General features: G+C 47.9%; 2 protein-coding genes across 2 annotated transcripts; both read left to right on the top strand.

Moving 5' to 3' along the window:
* The first annotated feature begins 2,006 nt into the window (after positions 1-2,006).
* On the top strand, positions 2,007-9,093 carry Ccdc116 (coiled-coil domain containing 116). Its single transcript, XM_090320555.1, has 5 exons — positions 2,007-2,098; positions 2,397-2,533; positions 5,560-6,126; positions 6,265-6,843; positions 8,083-9,093. Exons 2-5 carry the CDS (start codon positions 2,462-2,464, stop codon positions 8,917-8,919), a joined length of 2,055 nt encoding a protein of 684 aa, XP_090176681.1. The 5' UTR covers positions 2,007-2,098; positions 2,397-2,461; the 3' UTR covers positions 8,920-9,093.
* A 3,300-nt stretch (positions 9,094-12,393) lies between these two features.
* Sdf2l1 (stromal cell derived factor 2 like 1) lies at positions 12,394-14,884 on the top strand. Its single transcript, XM_090320158.1, has 3 exons — positions 12,394-12,624; positions 12,930-13,126; positions 14,485-14,884. The coding sequence occupies exons 1-3, from the start codon at positions 12,438-12,440 to the stop codon at positions 14,764-14,766; spliced, it is 666 nt and encodes a 221-aa protein (XP_090176284.1). The 5' UTR covers positions 12,394-12,437; the 3' UTR covers positions 14,767-14,884.
* The last annotated feature ends 4,621 nt before the right edge of the window (positions 14,885-19,505 follow it).

Genomic DNA, 19,505 nt, shown 5'->3' with positions numbered 1-19,505 from the left:
CTTTAATTATTATTATCGTTATTATTATTATTTTGGTCGGTCCTTGGGCTTGAACTCTGGACCTGGGTGCTGTTCCTGAGCTCTTCAGCATAAGGCTAGCGCTTTGAGACACAACGCCACTTCCGGTTTTCTGGTGGTTAAAAAATTGGAGATTTCTCACTGAGTTTCATGCCAGGGCTGGCTTTGAGCCTCAATCCTCAGGTCTCAGCCCCCTTCAGTAGCTAGGATTATAGGCGTGAACCACTGGTGCCAGACATGAATGCAATTCTTTTTGGACGATGTATGTCACTCCTTCATTTGCTTTCCAGTCATCATCTTCTCCATCCCAGCCCACAAGTTCCATAGTTCATTTTCTATGTAGTATCTACTAAAAGGAAGCTTCTTTTGGTTTTGGTCAGTCATGGGACTTGAACTCAGGGCCTGGGCCCTGTCCTTGAGCTCTTTTGCTCACTTGGAGTCACAGCTCTCACTTCTGATTTTCTGGTGGATAATTGAGGATAAGTGTCCTGCCCCCACTGGCTTCAAACTGGGATCCTCTTATCTCAACCTCCTGAGTAGTTAGGATTACAGACATAAGCCACCAGTTCCCAGCAGGAAGCTTTTCCTTTCCTTTTTTTTTTTAAAATTGTTATTATAGAGGTGAAATATAGAGGAGTTACAATTACATGAGTCAGGTAATGAGTACATTTCTTTTCATACAGTAATATCTGAGGCATCTTTTTCTTTTTCTTTTTGTGGTCATGAGACTTGAACTCTGGGCCTGGGCATTGTCCCTGAGCTCTTCGACTCAAGGCTACTGCCCTACCCCTTGAGTCACAGGGCCACTTCCAGTTTTGTTTTGTTTCTGGTGGTTAATTGGAATTAACCACCAGAAAAGTCTCATAGTCTTTAGTGCCCAGGCTGACTTTGAACTGCAATCCTTAGATCTCAGCCTCCTGAGTAGCTAGGATTACAGGCATGAGCCACAGCACCTGGCTTAGGAAGTTTTTTTTTTTTGCATTTTTTATTGTAATTAGTAAAAGGGTTACATGATATTTGCCAGATAGAAGGTGCATTAATTCACATACATTGATACCCTTTCACATGTCTTGGTACCCATTTCCCTCCCCCCCCAAGGAAGCTTTTTCTTAATGAAAACTCTAGGCAAGAAAATGAATGTCCATTTATACCAAGAGTTTAATCAAATATTTAAAGTCTGTTTTTATCTTCGGTTATGAACTAAGCCTGACTTCCAGTTTTCAAGTCGCTCCCGTTTTTTTACAGAGAAGGAATCAGTGTCCAAACAGAGTGCATGCGATCCTGCAGTAGTGGTAGAGCTGAGACTCTGGGCCTGTATCCCTTGTCTGATCCCCTAGATCAGCAAAAGGAATAGAGTAGAAGTTGAGAAATATAAACAAGCCTCAAAGCGTCCATCAACCAAGATTATGGTATAAAGACTGTTGTCTTCTATCATAGTGACTGGAAAAGAGAAACTGACATTAAGCATCTCTGCATGCTGGGTAGTTTGAATATTAGACATTAGTGCCTCAGTTCCTGTCCCAAGGGAGTACCGTCTGGTAGACCAGTAAAAAACATACGGAGCTTCTCTTACAGTTCTGGGTGTAGTGTATGCACATTTTTATGTAATCCACATACTCCTTCGTGTACTAATGCTCAACCCTTTTCAGATGAGTCCATGCTCTAACTGAATCACTCTAGCAAGAAACAGCAGAGCCAGGACTCTATACTGTTCTCTGGAAGACTGGGGTAGTAGACAGCTGTAGACTGGAAAGCAGTGTAGTGACCAGGGAGGAACTGAGGAAAGTGTGTCACTGGTGGAGGCTGTAGCTTTGCCCTAAAAATGATTCGACCTCCAGTTTCAACACTCCTTCTGGTGGATGAAAGAATAGGGTCTTCCCGAACAGCGCGTGGTGGGGGCGGAGCCAGAAACGACCACGCCCCAACCATTGTGTCGAGTGGAAAAGAAATGCGTCATTATCCAATCAGAACCTTATATGTAAATGAGCAAGCGAGGGAGGCTTTCTGATAATTCTAGCCACTCTCTTCAGGCTGCGCGGATCGCGGGAACCGATCCGAGCTCAGCGCGGCCAGGGCTCTGGTGAGTGGTCAGAATGCCAGGGCGACCCTGATTTGGGAGAAGGGAGGATTGGACATATACCCAGACCCAGAGACAGTGAGAGGCAGGATTTGAATTTTCTCATGGTAACTCTGGAATGGGACAGTCTGCAAAGTCCTGGGGGTTCTGAGCAAAGGAAGGGCCTAACGCACCCAGGACACAGGGTGTGGGGACAAGGGCCCTTGGAGCCACTGACACAGAAAGAGACAGACGAATAAGGAATTGGAACCATGAAGGATTGGACCGACCCTCATGCCATCTTCTTTCCCCCTCCCCTCAGAGGAGTCCTTGGCTGTGCTGCCAACTTAAGAGAGAAGAAGCAGGAAAGGCTTGTCTGCAAGCATCATGCCTAGCTACCGCTACCAATCCGGATACCTGGCTGACGACGAGGCTGGCCACAGCACTTTTGTAGCACGGGTAAGTGTGCCCAGCAGATTACCACCTCCTTCCTCACTTCCTATTGACTCTCCTCACTGGGCCCAGTAGTGAAGCATTAATGTAGTGGTGACCTCTCCTATGACTGCCTGCTACATCCTCTGATCACCTTTGGTTTCCCTTTCCCCTCTGATTCCAGCGGTGCAAGAGGACTTGGGTGGGGCTGGGAGTTTGGCCTAGTGGTTAAAGTGCTTGCCTAGCATGCATGAAGAGCCGGGTTCGATTCCTTGGTACTACATACATAGAAAAAAAGCCAGAAGTGGTGCTGAGGCTCAAGTGGTAGAGCTCTAGCCTTGAGAAAATTCAAGGACAGTGCTCAGGCCCTGAGCTCAAGCCCAGGACTGGCAAAAAAAAAAAAAAAAAAAAAAAAAAAGAGGACTTGGGTGGAACCCAGCATTAGAACATAGACAGGCAAGACCTAGGATACAAGTTAGGTAGAGCAGAGGGTCAGGGGCTCTTTATTGTACAGCAGTGAATACAGAGTTGGCAGCTCTATGGATGAATTAAGAGCTGGAAACTGGTTGCTGGTGCCTCTGCTTCTAATCCTAGTTACTTAGGAGGCTGAGATCTGAGGATTGTAATTTGAAGCTAGCTCAGGCAGCAAAGTCTATGGGACTCTTATCTCCAATTAACCAGCAAGAATCCACATATGGCTCAAGTGGTAGAGTGGCAGTCAAGTGAGAAAGCAAGGCCCTGAGTTCAAGTCCCAGTACTAGGATATGTGCATGTGTACACCTGAACTCATGTACATGCACACGTACACAAGCTGAGGGGGACATCAAGATTTCCCACTTATACCATATGTGAGTACAGAGTCCAGTTTGCTTTCAGAATTCCCAGCCGGGTCTTGTATATATGAAAGGTAGATCCTCACTTTAAAGATGAGGAAATTGGACCTCAAGAGGGGCTACTGGGGCAAGGATCCTAACCCAGGATTAACTGATTCTTCGTGTGTGTGTGTGTGTGTGTGTGTGTGTGTGTGTGTGTGCCACTACTGAATTTAGGGCCTGGTTGCTGTCCCATACTTTTTTACTCTACTACTTAAGTCACAGCTTCACTTTCAGATTTTTAGAGATTTATTGGAAATTAAAGTTTCATAGAAGCTGGGTGCTAGTGGCTCACGCCTATCATCCTAGCTACTCAGGAGGATTGTGGTTCAAAGCCAACCTGGTCACCAAAGTCCATGAGACTCTTATCTCCAGTTAGCCAACAGAAAACCAGAAGTGGCACTGGGACTGAAAATGGTAGAGTGCTATCCTTGAGCTGAAGAGCTCAGGGATAGTGTTCAGGCCCTGAATTCAAGCCCTACTACCAGAACAACAACAACAAAAAGTTTAGTGGATTTTCCTGCCCAGGCTGATATTGAGCTGCAATCCTCAGGTACCAGCCTTCTAAACAGCTAGGATTAAAGAGGTGAGCCAAAGGCTAGGAATGTGGCTTAGTGATAGAATGCTTGCCAAGCATGCATGAAGCCCTTTTGATTCCTCAGTACCACATACACAGAAAAAGCTGGAAATGGTGCTGTGGTTCAAGTGATAGAGTGCTATCCTTGACCAAAAAGAAGCTCAGGGATAGTGCCCAGCCCCAGGACTGCCTCAGAGAGAGACAGAGACAAACACAGAGACAGAGAGGAGGAATCAGAAGTGGTGCTGTGGCTCAAGTGGTAGAGTGCTAGCTTTGAGCAAAAGAAGCTCAAGGACAGTGCCCAGGCCATGAATTCTAGCCCCAAAACCAGTAAAAATTAAAAATAAAGATGTGAGCCACTAGTGCTCATTGAGTTAAATGACTTTTTTTCTGGTCCTGGATTCAAACTCAGGGCTTGGGTGCTATCCCTGAGCTCCTTTTGCTCAAGGCTAGCATTTACCGCTTCAGCCACAGTGCCATTTCTGGTGGCTGTATCCTCCTCCTCCTCCTCCTCCTCCTCCTCCTCCTCCTCCTCCTCCTCCTCCTCCTCCTCCTCCTCCTCCTGGGGCTTGAATTAGGACCTGGGCATTATCCTTGGAAAATTTTGCTCAAGGCTAATGCTTTGCCACTTGAGCTACAGCATAATATCCGGCTTTTGGGGGGGTATGTGGTACTGGGGAATCGAACCTAGACTTCATGCATGCTAAGCAAGCACTGTACCACTGGGCTACACTCCCAGCCACTTCCGGCTTTTTCTATCATTAATCTAGAGATAAAGAGTCTCATGGACTTTCTAGTCCAGGCTGGCTTCAAAATGCAATTTTCAGCTCTCAGCTTTCTGAATATCTAGGATTACAGCTGTGAGCCACTGGTGCCCAGATTAAGTGACTTTTTTTTTTTCCAGTCCTGGGGCTTAAACTCAGGGCCTGGGAACTATCCTTGAGCTTTTTCAAGGCTAGTACTCTACTCCTTGAGTGCTTGAGTGCTTCATCTTAAAGCTACAGCCCTACCCCTTGAACCACTGCCCTACTTCCCGTTTTTTTTTTTTTTTTCTAGTGATTAATTGGAGATAAGAGTCTCATGTTCTTTAGTGCCTGGGCTGGCTTTGAACCATGATCCTCAGATCTCAGGTTCCTAAGATTACAGAGGCACCGTGCCCAGCTCCTTAAGTGACTTTTTAATTTTTAATTTTTATTTTTTGCCAGTCCTGGGCTTGAGCTCAAGGCCTGAACACGGTCCTTGGACTTTCTCAAGGCTAAAGCTCTACCACTTGAGCCTCAGCACCACTTCCGGCTTTTTTCTATGTATGTGGTACCGAGGAATCAAACCCTGGTCTTCGTGCATGCTAGGCAAGTACTCTACCACTAGGCCAATCTCTGGGTCCCTTAAGTGACTTTTAATGTGCAATTCCTGGGCTGGAAATGCTTAGGGATGGAGCACTCACATAACATGCTCAAGGACCTGGGTTCAATCTCTGAAAGGAAAAAAAAAAAAAGATTTTACTGCTGAGTCCCCAAACAGCTTCTAGACTTCAGGAGGTCCCCAGGGATACCCCCAACCCCTTACAGGGCATCTTGCCCACTGTGACAAGCCTGTCTGCTCAGGTGCAGCCCAGGAAGCCATTGTTGCCAGAAATGGAGCCAGCCTTCAAGCAGAGTCGCAAGCCACATCCACCATCAGTGGATGGCAGTTCAGCACACCGAAGCCACCGCCACCGCCGCCGAGACCCTACATGCCCCCAGGCCTTTGGTAGTTTCCTGGATTTCCTGACTGAGGGTCAGATACTGGATAGCTTGCAGTCAGTGGTGGAAGAGGCAACTGAGCGTATGGCTGCCATGAAGACAAACACCGGGGCGCCACTGGTGGAGGTTAAGGACCCTGTGGAAGTGGCCACTCCTATCCGGCGGCCCAGGACCCGACCAAGACCAAGTTTTGACACTGTGCACAGGCACCGTGCTCGACCTACCCTCTGCACTGGGCGCCTCAATAATTACCCATCCTGCTCCAGCTCCATGTCTGACTCCCAGAGCAGCCTCAAAACTGGCTATCTGGATTTCCACTTCCGAGACAGTGACTTGGATTTCCAAGACTTGGGCTCAGTGCCACTGGTAAAGGATGAACTCCTGCTGGAAAAAAGCCTCAAGAGAATGCAGCGGCTGGAGAACAAAGGGGTGAGATCTGGGGCCACAGCTGGGCTGAGTTGGGGGGGGAGGGAGTGGTGTTTGAACCCAAGCCTAGAGCTTGGGGCAAGCCTGACTTCTGACTTGCATGCTCCAGAATGCCTCTTAGAGTCCCTGTCTCTTTTGCAGAGAAGTTCAAGTCAACGCTACTCCCAGGGGGATTCCCAACTGTGGAATCCGCTGACCAACAGCCAGTGGTCTCGTGAGCAGTCCCTGCCCTGGTTCTCAGAGGTGCTGGGCTCCAGAGCAGACACCAGTAGGGAATCAGAGCTGGGATCTGGAGAACGTGAGCTGAGTGTCCCCAAACAAGAGTTCAAGGAGATGAAGTCATTGCTGAGCCAACCAGAATCCTTTGACTCACCAGGCTACTGTTCAATCCGTGAACCTCACCACACGTTGGACTTCCTGGCCAAGCATCACCTCTTCCCAGCCCTGCAGAGTGTGGTCAGCCAGGCTGTGGAAAAGTTCAGCAGTGCTCGTTGCCACAATGGCTGTCCTCTCTTCCATGGGAACGTGGAGCCCAATCTAAGGCTCCCAGTTTCCCATATGCTGCACCTACAGTCTAAGATGCCTATGCCCACCAACACAGAGGAGACTCAGTCGTTTCCCACCAGAGCCTCCAGCCCCAAGATACCTCACAGAAAAAGCAAGACCAGATGGGTCTCCCCCATACCTTCTACACAGATGGCCACCAGATTCAGGCCCAAGGTGACTTCCACAGAAGAGCCCAAAGCCCCCAGGCCCTTGCCCCACCCCATCCAGGGGCCAGATCCCAAATTACCCAAATCATCTATGGTCCTGAGCTCCAGCCAGAGGGCCCAGCCCTGGCATGGCCACCACATTACCTTTCCCAACCCTGATACCACTGAAGAGGCCTCCAGCTAGGGTTGCCTCAGGGAATCCTGTCTGCGAACTTGCCTTCTACCATTCCTCCATATTGTTCCCACTCTTTTCAGTGAAGAGCGATTCCCATTCTCCCCCAAGATTTCCCTGCTCTCCCCTCTTTGGAAAGCAACATCTCTCTCTCTCTCCCTGTGTTTTTCACCCTTCTCCTCCTCCTGTTTTCCCCACTCCCTGTGGATAAGGGCCATCTCCTATTTTCCCCATGCTATCTTTGGTCCCTACCTTTTGTCTCCCCTTCACCCAGTGTAGGGTGGGGAAACATTTGGTAGGGTAGTGCTCTTTTAGTCTAATTCTCCTGGCCTGCACGTGGGAAACCCACATGGATACAGTGCAAGCTGCTGAAGGCCTAGGGATCCTGGCCTAACTACTATCAAGTATTGTCAAAGACAAATAAAGGCTCCTCTTCTTCTTTTTCTTGTTTTTAAATCCTGGAGATTTTTTTTTAAACATCTGTTTAAAACATCTGTTTTTAAACATCTCACATGGAGAGAGTCCTGTCCCTCATGGACAACAGGCATTGTTCAAAGCGGGACCTGAGATCCTGTGTCCTAGGGTCTACTACCCCTAACTCTCATTTAGGACAGTATGGTATCTCTTTCCTGCTGAGGAAACATTGCTCAGGAAGGGTAAGTAGAAGATGTAGATGGTCCCACCCTACTGGGTCCCCAGCATTCCCTAAGTTCTGTCATTTCCTAGAGCCTAGGTATGCTTCCCTCTGAACAAGAGGTCTCGCATAACCTTGCCAATCTATCCAAGATTCATGTTCATTGACATGGACGGAGGCCACTGGTCTGTCCCAGGCTCAACGGGAGAGGCAGAGAAAGTATGAGTTGGCTGTTGAGTATGATAGCATGGCAGACCTGGCAGAGCTGTGTCCTTAGTATGGCAAGCATGGTTTTGTGTTCATGATGGGAAGGGGTAGTGGGGGAGGGGCCGCAAAGGAGGGTGCTGTGGAGTGATGGGTGTCACAGGACAGCAAGAAGCGAAAGACTGACAAGGGATGACATATCTTCTCATTTTTTCCATTCCTTGATTGCTGTGCAGAGCTCCAGCACCAAGTTCTCAAAGACGAAACCACTGCCTTCCATCTTGTCCCAATCGAGCATAACCAACCCTTGGCAAGAAGAACTTAGCAATCTTTTGACTGAACAAGCTGTCTCCTTGATCATCTATAAGTACAAGTTTGAGGACAGCCTCAAAAAGCAACTTGGCTTCCTCTCCTTTCCTGTCACTGAGACTCTCATGGATATTTTCCTGGGCTTCAAGAATGTGACGGATTCCCACATCTGCCTGTCCTCCACCATTGACTGGAGGTGCCTGTTACACAAACTGGAGGAGGCTGAATTAGAACAGCAGGCCTTGAAGCAGGCCTCAAAGCAGGCCTCAAAGCAGGCCTCAAAACAAGTCTCAGCGCAGCCCTCCCAGATATCAGTCAACTTGTCTGACATCTCTCACGAGGTTACTACTCACCAGGAAATCACTGGACCCAGCACAGAGTCCATGGATCCACTTGAGGCACTCACTGACATTAGCCAGAAACAGATCACTACCAAATCCCACCATAACGAGTTGCCAATTTACCAGCTGCTCAGTCCTCAAGGATCTGCTGAAGCTGAGGAGCAGACACCCCCAAGCTTTTCAGATCCCAATGTCTCTGTGTTCTCCCTCATTAGCATGGACTCGGATGTCTTCAAATCCAGGGAAACGGTGAACATAGAGGACAATAAAGGCAGTGAAGAGGAGGAGGAGGAGGAGGAGGAGGTGGAGGAGGAGGAGGAGAAAGAGAAGGAGGAGGATGAAAGTGAGCCCCAGATCCACACTAAGCATTCACCGGAGGCCCTGATCAGCTCCTGGGATATGGAGCACACTGACCCCACATGACATTCCTGGAAGCCACACCCAGTCCTCCATTCCCTACTGCTGCTCCTCCTCTAATAGAATAGTTGCTCACCCAGCTGGCCCCTACCCTGAGCAGAGGTCAGGATGGGCAGAATGCCCATTGACACTCTCAGGGGAGCCAATGACAAAAATAAAGAATGTGTTAATGGAGCCTAATATTTCATCTAGCCATCTAAGCATCCTTGTCCTGGAACGTATGCCTTTGCCCTGTGTTTAGCACCTTGCAGTTGGGTTAGCCCTAGCTGCTGGCCTTCTGGAAGCTAGTGATAGTCTGACCCTGCTCTGCCTTGGAGCTAATTGTTTTGCTATATTTTGTTTGTGCTGGTACAACCCAAGGTCTGGTGCCCTGTCCTTTAGCTTTTTCACTCAAGAATGGGCACTCTTATCACTTAAGATAGAGTGGTGAATTGGAGATGACTTTCATGAACTTTCCTACCTTGGGTTGGCGTCAAACTACAATCTTCAGATTGTGCCATATCCTCACATGTCAGCCTCCTGTGTAACTCAGCTCTTTGGCACTGTCACATATATATATATATATATATATATATATATATATATATATTTTTTTTTTTTTTTTTTTTTTTTTTTTTTTTTTTTTTTTGTCGGTCCTGGGGCTTGGGCTCTGGGCCTGGGTGCTATCCCTGAGCTCTTCAGCTCAAGGCTATTGCCCTACACAGCGTCACTTCTAGTTTTCTAATGGTTAATTGGAGATGAGAGTCTCATGTTCTTTCATGCCCTGGCTGGCTTTGAACTAAGATCCTCAGATCTCAGCCTCCTGAGTAGCTAGTATTACAGGCATGAGCCACCAATGCCCCGCTTGTCCTGTAGGGTTTTTTGTTTGTTTTGCATTTTATTTTTTGGTCAGTTGTGGGGCTTGAATTCAGGGCCTGGGCATTGGAACAGAGCCTCTCAGATCTCAGCCTCCCAAAAAACTAGGATTATACACATGTTACCATGCCTGACATCCCTAGTTTTGTTTTTTTTTTTTGCCAGTCCTGGGCTTGAGCTCAGGGCCTGAGCACTGTCCTTTGACTTTCTCAAGGCTAGAGCTCTACCACTTGAACCTCAGCACCACTTCTGGCTTTTTTTTTTTTTTTCTATGTATGTGGTGCCGAGGAATCAAACCCGGGTTTTCGTGCATGCTAGGCCAGCACTCTACCACTAGGCCAAACTCCCAGCCCCCTAGTTTGTTTTTTTTTTTTTCTTTTCCTCAAGGCAAGTACTCTTACCACTTGAGCCACAATTCTACTTCTAGTTTTTTGGTGGTTAATTGGAGGTAAAAGGGGCTAGGAGTTTGGCCTAGTAGTAGAGTATTTGCTTGCCTAGCATGCACAAAGCCCTGGATTCAATTCCTCAGTGTCACATATACAGAGAAAGCCATAAGTAATGTGGCTTAAATGGTAGAGCAGTAGCCTTGCGAAATCTCAGGGACAGTGCTCAGACCCTGAGTTCAAGCCTCAGGATTGGCAAAAAAAAAAAAAAAAAAAAAGCTGTAAACAGGAAAAACCTTGCTTTGAGCTCAGTGTGACAGTGTCTAGCCCTGGGTTTGATCCTCAGTACTACAGAAAAAGTCTAAACACCACTGTACACTTGTAATCCAAGTTACTGAAGAGGTACGTATCATGAAATTTTGGTCAGAGACTGGCTCCATGAAAATCTTACAACAAAACTAAAAGGTCTAGGGCTCAAATGGTAGAGTACTTGCTACAGGACTCTGAATTCAAATCAGTATTTTAAAAAATTGAATCATGTTGCTATGCTAAAAAATCTCCCCCCTTCCTGCCAGTACTAGGGTTTGAACACTGGTACTATCCTAGCTTTCCACTCAAGGCTAGTGTTTTATCACTTAAACCACAGCTCCACTTTATTTTTTTGGGGGGGGGTTAATTGGATATAAAAGTCTCATGGAACTTTTCCCTGGCTGGCTTCAAACTGCAAGCCTCAGATTTCAGCCTAAGTAGCAAGGGTTACAAACATAAACTACCAGTTTTCAGCTTCTTTGTATTTTCTGAGTGTAAAATTCTGAATAACTTAATGAACTTTAATCGCTTTTTCAGTGTCCTAAGTGCATGATTTATCACACTATTGGGAAGTGGAGCTCAGAGGCAGTTCCTCTGTGACCCTAGCATAAAGCCTGGAGTGAAATCAATATAGGAGCTTTGCATGTATAAGTAAACAAGGGCAGACTTTCCACCCTTGAAGACTGAGTGGACAATCCTCTGAGAAGGTATCAAGAGGAGCATACTCATGTCCAGAAGACCTGAGATCTAATGAGGCTTAGTTCCTACAGCCCCGTAGTGTCCTTAGGTTATAATTTCCTAAGACAGCGTTGTAACTTCTGTGAGAACCTGATATTGTCCTCTACACTATAGCTCCCTGCCACCCTCTGCTGCCTGACCCAGTGACTATGACAGTTTGGAATGGAAGGACTCAAAAGGCTGAGTGGCCAGGGGAATTCAGAAGCTCCACTGTTCAGGGATTTAGGTGACCCGTTATCAAGAGAGATCAAGTAGCTGGGGGGATGGATTCCAAGGGTAAAAGACTTGAAGGATCAGGGGATTCAGCAAGGGATTCACAGATCCCAAAGTTGTCATCACAAAATATAGTGACCCAGCAGCCTCAAGACTGCAAGCAGGGAGTCACTGCTGGCCCATACCTGTAAGTCTAACTACTCAAGAGGCTGAGATCTGAGGATCAAGTTCGAGGCCAGCACAGGCAGAAAAGGATGTGAGGCACTCTTGTCTCCAATTAACCACCAAATAGCCAGAAGGGTCCCAAATGGTGGCCTGCTAGCCTTTTTCTGTCCTCTCTCCCTCTCCCTCCCCCACCCTCTCTTTCTCTCCCCTCTCTCCTTTGAGCTTCTTATGCTTACACTTGAGCCCAGCGCCACTTCTGCCCTTTTCTGCTCACGTTACTGAGGAATGCCCAGGGCTTCAGGTAAGACAGACAAGCACTCTACCCCTAAGCCACATTCCCAGCCCAGGGTGCTAGCCTTGAACAAAAACCTCCAGGACTGTGCCAGGTCCTAAATTCAAGCCCTAGAACTGGCACCCCCCCCCCCCAAAAAAAAAAAAAGGCAAGCTGCAGGCCCAGGAAGAGCCAAAATGTCTGAGATCCCAGGGATGCAGAATCACGAGCTCCCAGTGTATAAGGATTGTAAGGTGGGTGATGTCCAGTTACCCTAAAGCCCGGGAAGCTCACGCTCCACGCCACTCCGCGATCTCTTCAAGCCTGGGGCTACAGCCTTGGCATTCATTGGTGGGTTCGCCGAAGCGTGGACCAATCAAAACCCTCCTCGTGTCTGCAGCCTCCTCCCACCTACCGCTCTGGAAAGCTTGGGGGTGGGTCCCCTTCTCGGTCATCCAATGGCAGTGCAGGAGGAGCGCCGCGCGGGATGATGATTGGCTGCCGCGAGCGGGCGCTGTCAGAGCCGGATTGGCTTGTGGCGGGGACGGAAGCTTCCCGGGGTCTGGAGCAGCAGGAGCCGGGCAGCGGCGATGTGGAGCGCGGGCCGCGGCGGGGCTGCTGGACCAGCGCTCCTGGTGCTGCTACTGGCGCTTTTGGTGCCGAGAGGTGACACCTCCAAGACTGGCGTGGGTCTCGTGACCTGTGGATCGGTGCTGAAGCTACTCAACACGAACCACCGGGTGCGGCTGCACTCGCACGACATCAAATACGGATCTGGTGCGCGGAGCTGGGGACGGGGGGGGGGCGGGGGCGTCACGGGGGGGGGCGGGGATGGGAGTTTGAGAAGGGGTCGTAGAGATCTGGGATGGCTGGCGGGGGCCATGAGAGAGAAAGACCGGGGCATGGAGGGACCTTCTACAGTATTGGGAAGGCCCACGGGGAACTTGGTGCCGAGAGACTTGGGGTTCAGGCAGGACTGAAGCTGAGTCTTTGGAGCCCTAGGCTTGGGCCTGTGTTCAAGACCAGCGCCCGGAGTTGTGCGGTTGACAGACCCTCGGGTCGGGGGGGGTGTCACTCCTCAGGCAGCGGCCAACAGTCGGTGACCGGCGTGGAAGCGTCGGACGACGCCAATAGCTACTGGCGGATTCGCGGCGGCTCGGAGGGCGGGTGCCCGCGCGGGCTCCCGGTTCGCTGCGGGCAGGCGGTGCGGCTCACCCACGTGCTCACGGGCAAGAACCTGCACACGCACCACTTCCCCTCGCCGCTGTCCAACAACCAGGTGAGCCCGCTCCCTGACCTCCTGGAGAGGCACCCGGGTTAAGGTTTCTGGGCCTCTGCGAAATAGGAACCTCATTTCGGAAATGTTACCTTACCTGAGCGCCCTCTCTGGTGATGCGGGGTTCCTCTCCCCAGGAGCTTCCAGACCCACTGAGAGAGACAGGAAGAGAAGTCCTTGTCATTAGCTTCTCTTTGGGTACATGAGACTCAGCACCTTCTGCATGTGCAATAAGAAATTTCACAAGATCACCAAAGTCTAGAAGGATGAGGAGCTCTCCAGGCCCCAGAGAGGAAAACAGACTTTCCAGACCTGTATAAGAGAATATGTCAGGATCTGGAGATTAAGTGAGGTGCCACTGGTTCAAACCTGTAATCCTAGAGACCTGAAGATCACAGTTTGAAGCCAATCCAGGAAGGAAATTTTATGAGGCCTTTATCTTCAATTATCTTACCAAAAAGCTGGGTGTGAAGTTGTGGCTCAAGTGGTAGAACACCAACCTTAAGGGAAAATACTAGGGAACAGCACTCATGGCCCTAAATACAAACTGCAGTACTAGTAGAAAATCATGTGCATACACACAGAGGCATGGAGATCATTACAATTGTAACTGGTAGATTGGTGGGAGAGAGGATTGTGCAGGGAACAGGGTGTGGAAAAACTAAAACCTCTTTCTCCTTGTTCTCAAAATACTAACCCTTCTCAAGTCCAGTCCCCAGTCAAGGCCTTTGTCTCCAGGTGGCTCATTGTAATCTTAGCTTCTCAGGAAGCTGAGATCTGAGGATTCTGTGTGTGTGTGTGTGTGCCAGTGTGCCAGTGTGCCAGTCTTGGGCTTGAGTGTGGGTGCTGTCCCCAAGCTCTTTTGCTCAAAGCTACCACTCTACCACTTGGGCCACAGCTCTAATTCTGGCTGTTTTTGGTGGTTAATTGGAGATAAGAGTCTCATGGAGACTCTTGTGCCTGGGCTGGCTTTGAACCGTAGTCCTCAGATTGCAGTTTTCTGAATAACTAGGACTACAATGAGCTTTTGAAGGTAGAGGCCTCAACTTGGGACTGGACTTTAGATGGATTAGGACTTGAAAATGAGGAGAAAGGTTTTAGCTTTCAAGGGACCATTTGGATCACTATATAATACAACAGGGTATGTGTATGTGTCATAAAGTTTTGCATTGGGGAAAGAATACTGGTGGTAGAGTGGAGGGGCAGGGTCCTGCTGTTTTATTTTGGCAGCTATGGAAGCTGAGGCTCACAGAGATGCAGAGAAAGGACTAGAGATGAGTACACAGACTCCAGGTGCCCCTGCCAGGCAAACGGCTTCGGAACTGTGGTGACCACTTTAACCCATATCCCACCCCTAACAGGAGGTGAGTGCTTTTGGAGAAGATGGTGAGGGTGATGACCTGGACCTATGGACAGTGCGCTGCTCTGGACAGCACTGGGAACGGGAAGCCACCGTGCGCTTCCAGCACGTGGGCACCTCTGTGTTCCTGTCAGTCACTGGTGAGCAGTATGGGAGTCCCATCCGTGGACAGCTTGAGGTACATGGCATGCCCAGTGCCAACACGCACAATACATGGAAGGCCATGGAAGGCATCTTCATCAAGCCTGGTGCAGAGCCCTCTGCAGATCATGATGAACTCTGAGTGCGTAAATGAATGAGTAACTGGGTGGCAGAATTCAGAGCCACTCTAGAGAGACTTTGGGTTTATAGGGGTCCCAAGTGCCTTTGTGATTAAAGAATGTTGTTATGTTGTTCTGTGATTTTGTTTGCTGTGAATCTTGGTGTGACCAGGAGTTTCCTGGTTATTCCAGATTTTTTTTTTGGCCGGTTGTGGGGCTTGAACTCTCTGGTCCTGTGTGCTGTCCCTGAGCTCTTCAGCTCAAGGCTGTCACTTTGCCACGTTGAGCCACAGTGCTACCTCCAGTTTTCCAGTTGTTAATTAGGATAAGAGTCTCATAGACTTTCGTGCCTGGGCTGGCTTTGAACTGCGATCCTCAGATCTCAGCCTCCTGAGTAGCTGGGATTACAGGTGTGAGTCACTGGCACCTACCCATCTGTTCTTTTATGTTGTTTTGTTGTTGGTCATAGGGCTTGATCTCAGGGTCTGGGAGCTGTCCCTGAGTTCCTTTGCTCAAGGCTAGTGCTCTACTATTTTGAGCCACAGTACCACTTCTGGATTTTGAGTTGTTAATTGGAGATAAGAGACTCACAGGGACTTTAGTGACCAAGCTAGCTTTGAACCACGATCCCCAGATCTCAGTCTCCTGAATAGTTAGGATTACAGGTGTCAGCCACACCAGTGCCTAACTTGTCCAAACTGTTTTGATATTCATTGATGCTTTTTAAGACTTCTCTGAGCAGTTAGCTCTCCTGTCCACCCTTGGCTGCTCTGATGTCAAGTGATAGTTCCCCAGCTCTTGAACTTAATGACATTTCTTCTGGGTTTTCATTTTGGTTTTGGTTTTCCTAGTCCTGGGGTTTGAACTTGGGGCCTGAGCACTGTACTTGGGCTTTCTCAAGGCTAGAGCTCTGCCACGTGAACCACAACACCACTTTCAGCTTTTTTTTCTATGTACATGGTACCAAGGAATCGAGCCAGGCAAGCACTCTACCACTAGGCCAAACCCCCGGCCCTGAAATTTCTTATTAAGGGCCAACCTAGATGACTCAGGCTCTCCAGTCCCTTCTTCCCTTATTCCTGTGGTTGTTGTGGCAGTCTTGACACCTGTCTTCCACCAAGCACCAGGTGAGGACTTTTCCCATCTGCTAGAAATTAACATCACAGGGTCCCTCACTTTTGGTATAACAGCACCCCAACCTAAACAAACTACCCAAGGATGTGGCATCTCAGATCACCACAACAGTCCAAGATGCTAATAAGAGAATTTACAATAATGCTTTAAGGGAAAACAACTACAAAAAGCACCACCTGCAGAAATCTGAGAGGGCTTACTGGAAGAGAGGACCCAATCTGGTATTGACATTTAAAGGGGAAGCATAATAAACTGGAGGACCCAAGTGAAGTAAGCTAGCAGCTCTGCTGGTAATGTGGGTGGCCTATAGAGGGCAGGGGGGAGAGGTGGGGGGGAGAGACATAAACTTCCTGAACTTGCTCACTGAGTCCTGAGAACAGTTTCAAGGAGTTTCTGGGGGCCCTGGGTGCTGCTCTCCTGAAAAAAAGAGCCTAAGGAGAGGCTAGAAGTGCTAGTTTGCCAGAAAGGGCTTGGAATAGTGTGGGCCAAGAAAATCAGTTGGCCTTTTTAAATGCTAGGAGGGTGGGGATTGGAGAGAAGCTCTAAGCCAATTGAGCCTGGGTCTGCGCCTTGGATCTGTTACTCTACTTGCTATCCACTTGAGACCCTGGCCCTGTACTGGCATACTTTATTTTTGGCCAGTCCTGGGGTTTGAACTCAGCTTGGGCACTGTCCTTGAGTTTTTTCAAAGCTAGCTCTGTACCACTTGAGCCACAGCACCACTTCCAGCTTTTTTTTGTATGTGGTTCTGAGGAATTGAACCCAGGGTTTCATGCATGCTGGGCACTGTCACTATGCCATACTCCCAGGTCTCTATTGGCACAAATTTTTTTTTGGGGGGGGCGGTCGTGGGACTTGAACTCTGGGCCTGGACATTTTCCCTGAACTCTTCAGCTCAAGGCTATTGCCCTACCCCTTGAGCCACAGCACCACTTCTGGTTTTCTGGTGGTTAATTGGAGATAAGAGTCTCAGGGACTTTCGTGCCTGGGCTGGCTTTGAATTGTGATCCTCAGATCTCAGCCTCCTGAGTAGCTAGGATTATTGGCGTGAGCCACCACGCCCGGCTTCTGTGGCATACTTCTTGAGAGCATCATCTACAATCTACCCACTTCTAACATCACTACACTGTGGCTTGGAGAAGACTTAAATGGAGCTAGACTGTTGGGAGTTGCTCCCAGAAAACACTGGAATAAAACCATGGAGTTGTGCTGGGTGCAGTGGCTCACACCTGTAATCCTAACTATTCAGGAGGCTGAGATCTGAGGATCAAGGTTCAAAGCCAGCCCAGGCACAAAAGGACCTGAAACTTACTTCCAATTAACTAGTAGAAAAAGGGTAAGTGGGGCTTGGGTAGGGTGGTAGCCTTAAGCTGAAAAGCTCAGGGACAGCCCCCAGGTGGAGTTCAAGCTCTATGAAACCTCCCCCCCAGGCAAACCAACCAACCAACAAACAGAAAACCCATGGAGTTGTGAGAGAGTAAGGGAAAACAGTCAGGGAAGGGTACATTGTGTCTCCTGCACAAGACTAGAATTCAGGTTTATTGGGGATCTCATTGAAGTTGTCCTACCTGAGCCAAGAGCTGATGTCTTCTGCTTAAAATGCCTAGCGACTTAGAAGTTTGAGATCTAAAGATCACAGTTCCAAGCCAGATTAGGCAGGTAAGTCCAAGAGATTTTTATTTCCAACTATCAGCCAATAAGTGAGATGTAGAGCTGTGCCTCAAGTGGTAGGGTACCAACTTGAGCAAAGAGACAATGCTCAGGTCCCAAGTTTAAGCCCCAGAACTGGCACTAAGTAAGTAAGTAAGTAAGTAAGTAAATAAATACTGGTTCTACCTGAAAGGCAAAGAAGCTAGGGTAGGTACTCACCAAAAATCTCTCTCCTCATTGGTTATGGACTGATGGATGGGTGGAGCAATCACACAGCAGTATTTTCCACTGTTCGATCGATCGTTGGAGAAGGGACTTCTGTCATCATGATAAAGCCCTTAGGCAGAGCTACAGATACTGGCAGCAGTGGCCATTCCTTCCCCTCCCCCCCAGTCCTGAGGCTTGAACTCAGGGCCTGCGCACTCTCCTTGGACACTTTTTGCTCAAGGCTAATGCTCTACCACTTGAGCCACAGCACCACTTTTGGCTTTTTCTGTGTCTGTGGGTTCTTGGTTCTGGGGAATGGAACTCAGGGCTTCGCGCATGCTAGGTGAGCACACTACCACTAGGCCATGCTCCTGGTCCCTCAGTGGCCATTCTTTATGTGCCCTGGGATTCATGGCACAAATAGTCTATAGCCTGCACACCTACGAAGTTGTCAGTTCTGGGGCTTGAACTCAGGGCCTGATCTTTGTTCCTGAGCTGCTTTTTGCTCAAGGCTAGCACTCTCCCATTTTAAGCCATAGCACCATTTCTCGCCTTTTCTGTGTATGTGGTTCTAAGGAATCAAAGCCAGGGCATCATGCAAGCTAGGCAAGCACTCTACCACTAAGCCATGTTCCCAGCCCCAGAAGGTGCACTTTTGTTCTATATGCAGATGGACCCTCCTACACCAGGCATACAACAGAGAGGAAAGCAATGAGGTAAGACCAAGAGTGCACAACAAGCAGGAATACCTGGACTACCAAAGCTTAAAATGTAAGAGTAGATAAATTGGCTCCAGACAAACTCAGGACAAAACTAAAAATAAAAATCACATCAACAGCAGAACTGGAATTTATTGAACATTTAGTGCCTGGTGTTGAGTGAATGATTTATACAGCGTCCAATTTGCACTTGGCAACAACTATAAAATAGGTCCAATTATTGTATCAGTTTTGCAGAGGAAACAGTTGAGGTTTGTAAAAAAACAGCTCTGCCTGCTTCACACTTGTTAGAATGATGATGCTTAGTATTATAAAAGTAAAGTAATTGTGATATTAGCCACAGTACTGTATTTATATGTAACCATTTAATCTCAATAAAAATTAAAAAAAGAAGCTGGGAGCTGGGGGCTCACACCTGTAATCCTAGCTACTTAGGAGGTTGAGATCTGAAGATCATGATTCAAAGCCAGCCAAGGCACAAAAAGTCCCTGAAACTCTTATCTCCAATTAACCACCAGAAAACCAGAAGTGTTGTGGCTCAAGCTCTAGCTTTGAGCTGAAGAGCTCAGCGACAGCGCTGACCCAGACCGAGAGTTCAAGTGCCATGACTGACAAAATATATGTATATTAATATTACATATAATAGAATATTAATATAACAACATAATATTAATATATCAGAAGTCATAAAGATAAGGAGTCAAAGTTCTGAGACCTCAGTACTATCCGTGAAGAAGATAGTGCATCTGATTTTCTTTAGAAGTCAGTATGCATATTGCAGATATTGGGCAGACACTAAAAGAATTGAGACAGAATAACACTTTTAAACAAGTACAGTAATGATTACAAAATCCAAAGGATTAAAATACATCTATTAATAACAGAATTGTCCTTATATTTAGAAATTGTTACACTTTTTATGGATTGGAGAAAGACTATTATTAAGGGAAAGCAGATGATGTTCTTGGACTAAATGACCCAATATAAACTTGAACAAAACCTCATGGGATGCAAATCTGGAGAACAATTTTAGCCTGAAATACTAGAAAAGC

This window comes from Megascapheus bottae, chromosome 28 (assembly GCF_031878675.1).
Source record: "Megascapheus bottae isolate mThoBot1 chromosome 28, mThoBot2.hap1, whole genome shotgun sequence".
Taxonomy (NCBI): domain Eukaryota; kingdom Metazoa; phylum Chordata; class Mammalia; order Rodentia; family Geomyidae; genus Megascapheus; species Megascapheus bottae.
This window is presented reverse-complemented; position numbering and strand designations above follow the sequence as displayed.